The 12,388-nt window shown below is 45.0% G+C and overlaps 1 protein-coding gene across 2 annotated transcripts; it reads left to right on the top strand.

Annotated features, from left to right (window-relative positions):
• The first annotated feature begins 206 nt into the window (after positions 1-206).
• Positions 207-12,106, top strand: EIF2D (eukaryotic translation initiation factor 2D). Of its 2 annotated transcripts, XM_075442991.1 has the most exons (15): positions 209-622; positions 1,318-1,508; positions 2,085-2,168; positions 4,305-4,395; positions 5,076-5,183; positions 5,424-5,713; positions 5,913-6,030; positions 6,472-6,517; positions 7,225-7,328; positions 9,212-9,370; positions 10,081-10,170; positions 10,275-10,370; positions 11,290-11,410; positions 11,557-11,731; positions 11,837-12,106. In XM_075442991.1, exons 1-15 carry the CDS (start codon positions 567-569, stop codon positions 11,905-11,907), a joined length of 1,800 nt encoding a protein of 599 aa, XP_075299106.1. In that variant the 5' UTR covers positions 209-566; the 3' UTR covers positions 11,908-12,106. The 2 variants fall into 2 exon arrangements, with proteins under 2 accessions (XP_075299107.1, XP_075299106.1); XM_075442992.1 differs by lacking the exon at positions 10,275-10,370 and having other exon boundaries at positions 207-622.
• The last annotated feature ends 282 nt before the right edge of the window (positions 12,107-12,388 follow it).

The raw sequence follows: 12,388 nt of genomic DNA, 5'->3' as shown, positions 1-12,388 counted from the left end.
CCCCGTACAGGCTGCGTCCCCCCGCCACTGGCCCGCCCGTTGCCAAGGCAACGGCCCCCCGCCCGCCCAGCCGGGCCACGCCTGCGCACTGGCGGCGCGGGGGAGGCGGGGGGGCCGCGCCGGGGGGCGGGGCGTGGAGGCCCGCCGGGCTCCCCGGGCCGGGGACCGGGCAGGGACCGGAGAGGCAATCCCCCCCCCCCCCCCCCCAAACCGCGTCGTTACATTTTGAAACCCGTATCCAGCGCCTTGGGGCTGTCACCGCTCGCCCCTCTCCCCCCTCAGCGTCTCTGCCGGTGCCCCCCGCCCCGGGAGACCCCCCCGGAACGAAGCGCAGGCTTTCGGGCGGAGGAAAAAGGCTCCCTCGGGAGAAAGCCCGCAGCGCCCGGGGGCCCGGGCGCCCCCCGGTGACCGGCTCCCGCGGGTGGGAGGCCGAGGCGCAGCGGGGGGACCGGGCCAGGCGGCGGGGAGGCGGTTTCCACCCGGACGCTTTTGAAGGGCGGGCCGGCGCCATGGCGGCTGGCGCGGCCTGAGGGGAGCGCGGCGACGGCCGCGGCGAGGGGCCCGCCATGTTCTCCAGGGCGTTCCGGGTGAGATCCAACACCGCCATCAAGGGGTCCGATCGGTGAGTGCCGGGCCGGAGCCCCCCGATCCTGCCTCCCGCCCCGGCGGGCCTGCAATGGCGCCGGGCTCGGGGCGGGCAGGGAGCTGTGGCCGCTGTCACCTCGGGTTTGTGACCGACGTAATCGACCGGTCGGAGTATGAACGGCGCGTTTTGCTTGAAGGCGCTGCCGTAATTTAACGAATTGCTGTGGCGAGGCCTAGCCGATCCTGCTTGACTTGTGTCTCGTTACTCGCGTGGCGATGCTCGGCTGACTGGCCGGTGGCTTCGGTTCGCTTGGTGCCTCGGAACGACCGCGCCAGCCCGCCTGGTGCCGGGCACCGTGTCCGAAGCATGAAGGAAATCGGGGGAGTGGGAGTCTGCGGGTGACGGGCCGGGCTGAGCCTCCCAGGCTGCTGCTCAGGAGCTCGGAGCAGTGGTGGAATCAGGGCAGAAGGGAGGCGAGGACAGCAGCAGGAGCTGTAAGCAGGGGTTTGAGGAAGGATATGAGCAGAGCAAGCCTGTTGGGCCTTTTGCCGGTATTCTTTCGGCATGCGACTGTCTCATTTGTAAACCTGCACAAAAATGCTTCAAATTATCTTTTGTGAAAAAGTGGGAATCTCGTGAACAGCCAACAAAATAGTAACTACTGATCTAGGAGTTATTTTGATGGGTAGTCTAGACAACTTTGTAACACATTTCTGATCATATCGTTACAGGAGAAAACTACGAACTGATGTTGCAGCGGCTTTTCCTAACCTTAGTGCTGAACAGTTGACTGAGTTTATTCCAAACAAGGAAGAGCTTAATGTCATCAAAATATACTCTCACAAAGGGGAGGCCGTCACTGTTTACATGAATAACAGGAACCCAATACTGTTTGAAATTGAGAAGGCTCTGTATCCAACAGGTATGGGGAGTGGACTGGAATCATCCTCTTTACTTACTGGGCACCAGCCTTTCCCCAAAAGATTTCCTTGTTTCTTTCTTATGTACTTATCCTGTCGCTATAGTATCGGTACATTTATTCTACCAACATCTTCATGAAATCAGTGGCATTTCTGGATTCTTTCTGCAAAAAAGGAAATTCAGATGCCGAGAGGTTAGAAACCAGGAAACAAATCTTTTAAGTCATAGTTTAGCAGCTTAGCCCCTTTTCTTTTATCCACTGCATCCATCCCCAGTCATTCTTCCCTGTTGGAACATCATTTTAGCTCAGAGTGTTCTTGCTTTAGGGAAAATAATGCAAACATTTATCTATATCCTTTGTAATAATTCACAGGATAAACTAGCAGTTTATTTTTCTCCATCACATCTACTAATTATTGTAGGATTGTTCTGACTTCAGATTTCTTGATTACCCGAGTAACAGGAGAGTGTTTAGCTGTGGTTAGTATTGTACTGCGTAGTCTTAAAGCTGGGAAGAAGCAACAGCTGGAGAAGTTTCTAATGATGCATCTTTAAATTTGTTTCTGTTTTGGGACAGTGTACACGCTGTGGGTCTACCCAGATCTTCTCCCTGCTTTTTCAACATGGCCCGCTGTGCTACCGAAACTAGCAGGAGGAGCAGGTAAGAGGACAAGAACTTTGTCACACTGCATTGCAAAGAGGAGTTGCCTTCAGGGCTTTTCTGATGTTATCTTTCCCAGTGGTAAAAATGTACCTGAAACAAAAAAGTATAAAGAAGAAGTACGCAAAAGTAATTCATGGTGATGTCCTAAAAAGGAAAATAAATTATCTGCAAAAAAGTTGGTGAATGAAACAAAGTAGGTTAAACTGTTTACATGTAGTAACCTGTTCCATGTGGGAGTCTCAGATTTGGAAATATCTTCTCGGGGTGATCAGCAGCTCTGAACTGGGACGCAGAGCTGCCTGTGTCATTGATCTGCCTTCTTTATAACTTCCCTTGAGCAGCTGAGTTCCTTTGCTGCCACTCTGCTTCCTGTCAGTTCAGAGGTGAACAAGCTTATCCTATGGATAAGAAGTGAGTTTATAGTGGAACCTGCAGTTGTAATTGCTGTCAAGTAAATTGTGGATTGTGCAGGTGAGGTTGGATTTAAATTCCTGGATTACTGGCTCTACCACCCAATTATGGATCAGGACTTACAAGAAAGGAGTCTATATTCTGGAACCTGCTTTGGATGCAGTTCAGACTCATGAGAATCAGGTCTTTAGAAACTTAAATTGCAGAACTGCTCAACCAGAAAAAAGATTAAATTGTAGCCACTGCAGCCTTAGTCTGTAAATGGAAGCGTACATGTAGGAAGAGACGTCTTTTTGCCATTACACGGTATCTAAGGTAGAACTCGGGTCCCTCTGCTTGCTTTGTTTGCTTTTGGGAAAATAAAGTGCTTGAATGTGTAGCTGTGTTAGACATCTGAGCAAGCCTTGCAGCTGACTTGTAGTGACCTAGTTTCTGGGGAAAAATAAAAAGTCTTGCTAAGGGGGGGAGGATGTTGATGAAAGAGGGCTGCAGGTCATTCATCTCCCATGGCAACCAGGCTACCTCTGCTACCATCCAAAGATAAGACGCTGGTCACCGAGACAATGGCCAACAAAGGCAGAGAGGAGAGCTAGAGCCACATCTCAGAAAGCAGAGGAAAGGCATGAGACTGGCCAGTGCTGCAGACATGGAGGGAGCGTTCAGCTACAAAGAGGAGGAGCAAGGCAGTGCTATTCGTGGTACCTGTTCCGTGAATTCAAATATCTCCTGTCTGCCCTAGTTACTTACATAATACACACATGCTACTTACCTTGTCACGTTAAGGTCTTCATGTGATTGCTGTCCTCAGAGCTGTGGAGCCTTGGTTGCAATTGCAGAGTTCATTCTGGATTTGCTGAAAGTAGTGGTGACAGTGAACGGGAGGAAAAAAATATTGTCAGCTTCTTCAGCATGCACATTAAATCTATGATGCTGAGAAAAAAATTAGATGCCTGCAAAAACAAGTTGTGGAACACAGGTCAGTCCATGAGGCTGCAAGCTCTAGACAATTACAGCTGCTATGAGGGAGAGCAGATGCTCCTTACATAATTTGGTGATGATGTGATGCCGTACGTGCGTCATGGAAAGCTGTTCTTTGCTCACATGCCAGTCTCTTCCTCCCAGGTACGGAAAGCAGAAGGAAGCATGCAAGAAGCTGTGCTGTTTCTGTCCAGATAGCAAGGAGATGGTTGAAGCTGCTTCCTCACGCGGAGGAGAGTTCACAGCTGAGCCCAGCTATTGTGTCAGATCAGGAGGGATGCGTCAGCAGCAACAAATTTTAGGCAATTCTCTCTTCAGGGAGAGAGCTGCTGGGAGAACCTACCCTTGGGACAGGGAAGAGTAGCTGGATAGTTCCAGACACATCTCCTTGTTCCTTTCTCTTTCTGTGTCATTAATGAAGAGTAATGCTGTCTAGGCTGGGAGCCCACGCCTTTCTGTTAAAAACAGTTCTCCCTTCGGGCCTGACAGGACAAGGGGCTGAACACGCTTAGCTCTTCTGCAATTTTTGGGGATGTGCCCAGCACCCTTGTGAATTGGATCCCTTACTCCACAGGGTGGTGGCAAGAAGTGCTGCCTTACTAGGAGAAACAGACGATCGTGTTTTATCTGGCATGCACTCAGCTATTAAGAGGCTTGTGTTTTTGCTGAGTAACAGGAGGGATGGGGGTGGAGGAGGCAGTGGCCGAGTCTTTCATGGGGAAATGGATGTGCTTTATTCTTCAGATCTCATGCTGCCAGGAGTTGTAGTGCCATCTTCTGGTTTTCCTCAAGTGGAGCAGGGCACGCTCTGTGCTGTCACCCTCTTGGGCAACAGGTACGGAGGACTCTTTGTTTATATCTTCTTAGAAACTGAAAATGAAGCTATTCTTTCCAAGAAGACTCTGGTGGTTTTGAGGGAATAAAAGCAGAATCGTTCTGGTGCATTTGATGCACTGAGGACCTACACCGTGGAAAACACAGCAGGAAAAAAAAAAATCCACTTGAATGTCTGGGTTAGGATTTGTTTGAGCTTAGGTGGGAAGCTTTGCAAATTGGTTCTCTTGGACCTGTGGGTGCACGACTGGTAGATTTATTTTGAAAGAGAGTAATTTTTTTAACAAAAGATTGCATTCTACACAGTTGTCTCTTTGTCTATGAGGAAATACAGAGCAAGGGAGCAGTGCTAAAGCTGTTGTTTTTTTCCCCCCACTGCTAGTCTCCTTTGGCAGTGCTTATGCTTCTTGTACTCTTATAAAGTGAAGAATTATTGTGTCACTGCACAACCTTCACATCACCGTCACAGCTGCACAAATCGTTGGGATTCTTTGGAAAACTTTATGTACCAGAAAGATGGGACAAAGCCAGAAAATACCTAGATGCTTTGAAAAAAGCAGGTTATAAATAAGAAGGATGACATACAAGAAATTCATTATATCACAGTGGCACAGTCTTTCTTTGTCCAAGTACCACGGTGTGTTTGTGCTGTCCTGCTGGAATACTCCCTTCTTTTCCCAGAGCTCCAGTAGCAGTTGCAGTTGCCACGATGTCCACTGCGGAGATGCTGGCTGCTGGAATGAAAGGGAAGGGCTTTGCTGTGTTGCATACTTACATGGATCACCTCTGGTGGGTATATTGCCAGGCGTTTGGATTCAACTAGTCTGCTCAGTTTTAAATTAAGATGCATGGGGGGAACATAGAGTTTATGGAGGAAGATGAGTTAAAAATAAATCTGATGGTATTGAGAATGCAGAAAACGATCCATGCAACTGCCAGTGCCTTTTATCAAGGTGATATTTGTTCATGCCATGTTGGTTTCAAGGCAGTAAACAGAAAGCTATGTTATACTTTTTCTTCCTTTTATAGGGAATATGGTGACAAATCTTGTCCTCCTACCTTAGCTCCCTTGGTAACAGATTCTGCTGAGAAGGAGAGTGCTGAGGATGAGGAAGAGATGGAGGGGAAAGAGCCTGTCATCAGCTTCTCCACTGACCCACTGCAGCGCGTGGACGTTGGTGATTTGAGCCTGAAGGAGCGAGACAGCTGTGCAATACTGATAGGAAAGGAGGAACTCGGTGAGAACAGAGCTGCAGGAACAGCTGAAGATGCCAGCACAGAGGTGCAGCAGGAAGCTGAAGACAGCAGGACTCCACAAGGTATTTTTGCATACAAACGGAACCAGACTATGCCCTTTCAATTTGCTGAAGCCCATACCCACGATCTAGATTACTGGGCATTCTGGAGAGCCCACTGCGAGAATGGGGTAGAGACAGTTCTGTGCGGTCTGAAAGACCCAAGTGCCCTGTTCTGAAAGACAGACTACTCATGGCTTACTTGTCCTCTTTCTCCCTGCAGAGCAAATGGATGCATTATTTAATCAGTGCTTTTTTCATGCCTTAAAATGCAAAGTAAAGAAGTCGGATCTCCCTCTACTCACCAGCACATTTCTGCGCAGCCATATGTTCTCATGCTGGTATGTGATAAGAAGATTGTCTTTGGATTTGCATGCTGGCTTTTTGGCTTTAAAACTGTGGAGATTGAGTGTGATATTTAGGATGAAGTTTTTGACTCAAAAGCAAAATTCGGTCCTTATCAAAGATTATCTAAGATTATGCTCACTTCTTACGTCAAATACTTTGGTTGTCCAGACCAGGATACACACTTGGTGGCTAACTTGAGTTGGCTGACATTTGTTTCAAGATTGCTTAGTCACTTAAATGGCTGTTTGCCTACCCACAGGAGCATCAGCACTAGTTTCACTCGTCGTGTTCTATTTATTAGCTTGTTTGAAGTAGTTCTTTCTGTGTGTGGTTCGTATTTCCGCTGTTAAGAATCTTCTCGCTTAAGTAGCAAGATTTAAGAAGAAATGAAGGGTAACTTATAACTAAAGAGCTTTTAAAAAATCCATTTATAGCCCTGCTGGACAACAACTGGACATAAAGAAATCAAGCTATAAGAAGGTGAGATTTTTCTGTTTGGGTTTTTTTGCATTAATTTAAATAAGAAACGGAAGGAAAGAAAAAGTTTGAAGTCAAAATTGTGGAAGTGTTAATAAACCAAGCAGACAAGCAAAAAAACCTAGAAGCTGTTCTTAAAAGCCAGGTTCTTTTTCTCAGCTCTGCTCCTTTGGGATCCAGGGAGAAGTCATTGTCCTGAAAGCGTGAGCATTGATCTGCTTTGAATGCAGCGAATGCTGTCTGCCACTGTATACTGCGATAGCTGTTAAAGGGTTCTGATCTCGTTGGACACTGCAGCTACTTGCAAGAAGAGGCCATTCCTTTTCTAAAGCTGTTAACGAACAAAACACGGAGAGAAAGGAGATGATGTTGTCCCTGTTGTGTAGATGACAAGCAAAGACAAAGTGCATTGCCAAAGATCTCACAGTAGTCCCTATGAGATGTACTGGGATTTGGCTAAGAAGGTCGCAGAGCAAACAGAAGGCAGACCTACTAAGGAACACTTGCTTACTCTGTTTTAGAGCAAGACAGAGGTACTCACTGCTCCTTAGCAATTGCTGTGTTTAGAGAAGCAAAGGTGTGGGGTCTCTGGGTTGTTTTTTTTTTAAAGAAATTTTTCTGATTTAGCAAGTAACTTTGGGGCAGTCAGAAACTCATGAACAGGAATTTAAAATGCTTGTCTCTACATTTCTGATTGTTGCTTCCTTCAGTTCTCTAAATTCCTGCAATGTATGCAGCACCAGAAGATCTTACAAGTGAGGGAGCTGAACAAAGGCGTGGAGAGCATCGTGGAAGTGGACTGGAAACATCCAGAGTACGTAGAATATTATAGTCTATAGAAGAGTTGGTAAAGAAGGCAGTGGAATCTGCTACTTCCAGCTCTATTACCTATACTCTGCTTGAATTCCCATTCTGAATAGCTGTAGCAGCCCTCATTTCCTAATCTTAGTATGCTGTGAGGGGTTTTATACACTGCTTCTATACAACATTGCTTATGTTTCCTGCTCTTGTAAAGTTCTTCCACATAAACTATGTCGTTCCTTCTTTACTCAGTGGCACTGAGCATGCTTAAAGTCTAATGATAGCATCGTGATTTCCACCTTTCCTTTCTTGTTAGTTGTGCATTCATCGATAGAACTGAAGATCAGAAAGGACTGTTGAATGACCTGAGGGTTGCATATGGCTCTTTATCCTTGTAGTGGGTGTACCAATTTTCCAGAGAAACATTTCTGAAATGTTGAGGAGGATTCAGTTCATTGCAGTTTGTCGCAGTGTTACAAGGACAAATTTCTGGCTTCCAGTTTGGATGCACATAAGAGAGTTATAGCATCAAGCCTGTTAGCAGTCACTAAAAAGCACATTCTTTTGACAGCGTCTTGATAGTTTGTGTGGGTTTCTTTGTTGTTGTTGGGGGAAGGGAGGCAAGAAGGTTTGAAATCCAGCAGGCAGTTTTCTGTCTATTTAACAGTGACTATAATGGTATGGCTGGTTTATGCCCTTCCAGCTTAAGCAGGTCTTCCCCTCCCCATTCCATCAGTGTGCTGGGACAACTCATTGTTCAGCTTTGAAGTGAACTTACCTGTCTAAACAATAACTTCAATAAAAAGATGACACTGCTGCTGTCATGAAACTAGTCTGAGAATGTCATACAGGGTGAAATCGAGCTCTTTGCAAAATCAGGAGCCAAAGTCGTAATCTCAAAAAACTAAGAAAGAAAAAGAATTGCTGTCTTTTCCATTACACATATTGATTTGCATGAATACTCTCACCCTTTCAGTTACTTATTACCCAGTTCCTCTATATCTGCATTTCCATTATCTTTCTAAGGATTAATAGTTGCCTCACATCAAGAATGTCCCACTCGTTCCTTCTGCATATCGGCACTTTAGCTCTCGCTTGGCATTTCCCAGCGGGCCCAGTGCTTCCTGTTGTATAACGTCTCCTTGGCAACTAATGGAGCAGAGAATATTTCTGTAGATATAAGCATATCTTGTCTTCTGCATTTGGGAAGAACCAGAATTACTTTGACTTTTTGCATTAACTTTCTCTCACCAGGAGACAGGCATACTCATACTCAGCTTGTCAATTCTCTTACCTTTATGCATGAAATCTGCAGCTCTGATCAATGAAACGAGATTCCAGCTCCTGCACTGGTATGGTTCTTCCCCCTCTTCCAGAACTGTCTTTTATCAGTGACCACTAAAGAATAATTTCAGCTTTTAAATGTCTGTACATTTGTGGAGACTGCAGTTCGGGGGATTTTCAAAATTTAATTCTAGCTGTTCTGTGGAATGGGACTGCATTGTTTGAATTATGGCAGTTGTCTCTAATTACAGGAGCCAAATACGCTTAGAATAGCCAGAGACATTTACTTCTTCCCCAAAATATAGGGCTTTACTCAAGCGTGGAAAGTGTTCAGTATCACCTGAGTTAAGGTGCCTATTTATGTGTATCTTTGAAATGTGCAAGGGCAAATTTAGTAATTGCAGCTAAGGCTCTAAAGTACTGTTCTTTCATCATGTCCTGTAATCCACAGACACAGGACCCCGCCGCAATGGAATGCGTCTGGAGGAACCGATAAACTATCCAACAGACCAGAAAGCTTCTTGCGTGACTCTGCTAGGTTTTAGTTTCTCAGTGAAATGGAAGTGATACGTTTCAATCCCTTTCACTCACACCAAATAATTCTCATTTCAGCATTAAAGCATTTACAGTACCTGAAGGATTTTCTTCAGCCTCTGCTGCCCAAGAGAGCAAGAGTGAAGACAGAGAACAAGTGTACCATGCTCCTGAAATCATTTCACTTTATGGGGTCTCAACAAAAATGCTACCACTCTTTCAGGAGTCTGGACACAGGTAAGCACTAGAAAAGTACAAAACAAACATTGTTACGTGACGAGAGAGACTAACAAACCTATGCTGTTACCATTTTGTTAGCCCTCATGGGGAGGGCCCTGCGATGCTGTCAAGGAAAGTGATGGGAATCAAGAATATATTAATTGCTTCACAAAGGGAAGAAAGATAAGAGGCTGTGACAAATGCATTCAGCAAGTACTCACATCACTTCTCCCACAGCTAAGGAGGTGATAGCTCAAGTGTCAGAACTGATACATTTTACTTGGATTGTCTTAATTTGCCATTGGGTAAGGCATATTCTGCCCACCTGCAGTATGGCTTACTTAAAAGAGGAAACCCAGATAATTTTAAAAACTCACTTGCCTCCTGGTGTCCTAATCTTGCCTGTTTTGATGTAGTTTACATAGCACTCAGTGGCAGCCTTTCTTCAGCTCAGCACTTTTGTACAAAGTTATCCACAGTCCCCTGAGGTTAGGGGTGCCATTAGGGTCATCGCCCCCAGACTAGGCACCAAGAGTCTCTGTAATTCCTGCTGTCAGCCTTTTATCTGGTGTACAGCAGCTGAGGTGTAACGAGAAATCACTTCCTAGCAGTTGTATTTCAGTATTGAGCTGTCACTGCCAAATACAGTTGCTGTCTTCTGTCCTAGTGACAGACCTGAACACCTAACTACTTAAAGCAGTAAGTTTAAAAGTTTTCTTTTTCTTTAGAAAAGGCAGCATCCTCTCAAGCAGTGAGGTGAGAAGCATCGTCATTAACTATGTGAAGACTAACGAGTTGGTTGATGAAACAAACAAAAAGTGAGTAGGCATGGAAGTTGTCCTACCCTGCTTCTGCGGAGATGCTGAATGAGAGGAAAAAAATGTGAACTTGTTTGCATGTAATGCGTGGTTTTGTTTTGTAGCTTTGTAAAGGTGAATGCCATTCTGTGCGACTGCCTGTTAGATAAATCGGAACAAGATGAAATCTCAAACCTGAAGTGGGATGACCTCTTGAGCAGGTGACTTTTCCCAGTGTAGCGTTTCAGAACTACACTGATCTATTGTATCAACTCAAAGCCACGTGTTACTGGAGCTACCTAAGTTGCAGCTTTCTACTGGTAACACAAAAAAAAAAATGCCAAGAGACCTTCACTTGAAGAATCTCTCACTCTTTAGCATTTAACAAGCATCTAGCATTAACTGGTGTTGTTGGGGTTTTTTTTTAGTTTACCTGCTAAGCACTTACCAGGGAAAGCTTCCTGAACAAACATATTTGTAAAATGATAAATAGATAGCTGAACGTGCCCTTTTTAGGCAATGGTAGTCAGTCATCCTGCTCTTTATGGGCAGCACAGCTTCTGCATTTATAATCTAAAGCAGCCTTTCGGGTCCAAGAGGCCTCAGTATCTGAGACAAGACCACTGTTTCCATATACCGAAAAACTTTGCCTGACTATCCCCAATGTCTTACCTGCCTTGAGCTTCTTCACCGCCCAGTGCTTCTGAGGCACCTCTGGCAGCTTCCTTTACTTCTGAAGCCAAGCTTGCTCCTGTGACAGTAACACAGTTTATCCTGAATTTTAGACTGAAGTTGCTTCACCAATCTGTGAACAATAGCTTAAAGACAAAATTAAAGAAGGTTTTCCTCTACAAGAACCAATTTGTAGAATTTTACCAGTGACAATCTAAGCTATAGATTTTGCGAGTCAGGAGACCGGCTTTCTTTTTAGTCAGTCCCCTTCTTTAAATAATAGCTAGGATGCAAATCTTTACATGAGATCATCATGCCTTATCTTCTTAAGATACAAATTCTTCTCACACATAGAATCTTGGCTTTCCTGTAGTCTCAAAAACTTGTGAGAGGCTGCAGTGGAAAAGCATAGTTATCATCAGCCTTGCTGTACTGTACAGACTAATTGGATGTATAAACTTCGTTCAGGTGCCTTGAACGACTGCAGCCCCTACACCAGGTGACCTTTTCTGGACAAGAACCTGTTGTGAGGAAAGGAAACATTGAGCCCATCGATATAACCATAGCACAGAGATCATCAAATAAGAAGGTAAAGAGAAAACTAAAATTGGGGGTTTTGAGCAGACGCCCAGATTCTGAGAGCAGCCCCTGCAGCTCGTTTTTTCTGGGATGAACGGGACACGACTTGCTAATGCCTACAGCAGTGATGTCTGCAATGATTATTAAATCCTGTAGGTGACAATTATCAAGAACCTGGAGCTGTACGGTCTAGACCCACAGTGTGTGGCCAACATTCTGCAACAAAAAGTACAAGCCAGTGCCACCATCGCCCCAGTACCAGGAACAAAAGACAGAGTTCAGGTCCAGATCCAAGGCAACCAAATCCATCACCTGGCCAAGATGCTGCTAGGTAAGTCCGTTCTGGAACCGGGCCGGGACTGGTGACAGCAAGATAGGGATTTTAATTCTTGAGCTCTGAATATTTACCTGAAGCAAACTCTTGGTTATGTTGTAGAAGAATACCAGCTACCTCGGAAATACATTCAAGGCCTTGAGAAGGCTCCCAAGCTTGGCCGGAAGAAGTAAGAGAAAAAATCTACTGTAAGAACTACTCAGATCTCATTATTTATAGGAGTGTTCTGCCAACACATCAAGGATAATGTACAGGCCCTATTCATTCAAAAATGACTCCTGGATGTTTACAAGGTCTAGGATTCACCCAAATAATAATATTGCTCCAGTTGTTCATTTTTTCATAAAAATAAAACGCTGAATAAAACCCCTAGCACTATTCTTTTCCATTTATTTTCCTGAAGTTCCTAATGGTGCACTGGTTTTCTGACAACAGTGGCTTTTTGGCTAGTTTAACATTCTTGCTTTGCATCTTTTAGCAAAGGCATAGTAATAAAACCGCCACCAAAACGTAAGCAAAGTACATTGCACCACACTGTCCTGGAACAGTCCAGTGTTTTGTGCCATAGATTGGGTATGTCAGAAGTAAAACCTATTTGCTTTTAGATTTTATCCTTTTAAACATTTCCAGGGATTAATATCAGACACTTCAGCA

The sequence above is a fragment of the Opisthocomus hoazin genome, chromosome 25 (assembly GCF_030867145.1).
Source record: "Opisthocomus hoazin isolate bOpiHoa1 chromosome 25, bOpiHoa1.hap1, whole genome shotgun sequence".
Classification (NCBI taxonomy): Eukaryota; Metazoa; Chordata; class Aves; order Opisthocomiformes; family Opisthocomidae; genus Opisthocomus; species Opisthocomus hoazin.
The sequence above is the reverse complement of the archived record's forward strand: the minus strand, read 5'-3'. Positions and strand labels throughout refer to the sequence as shown.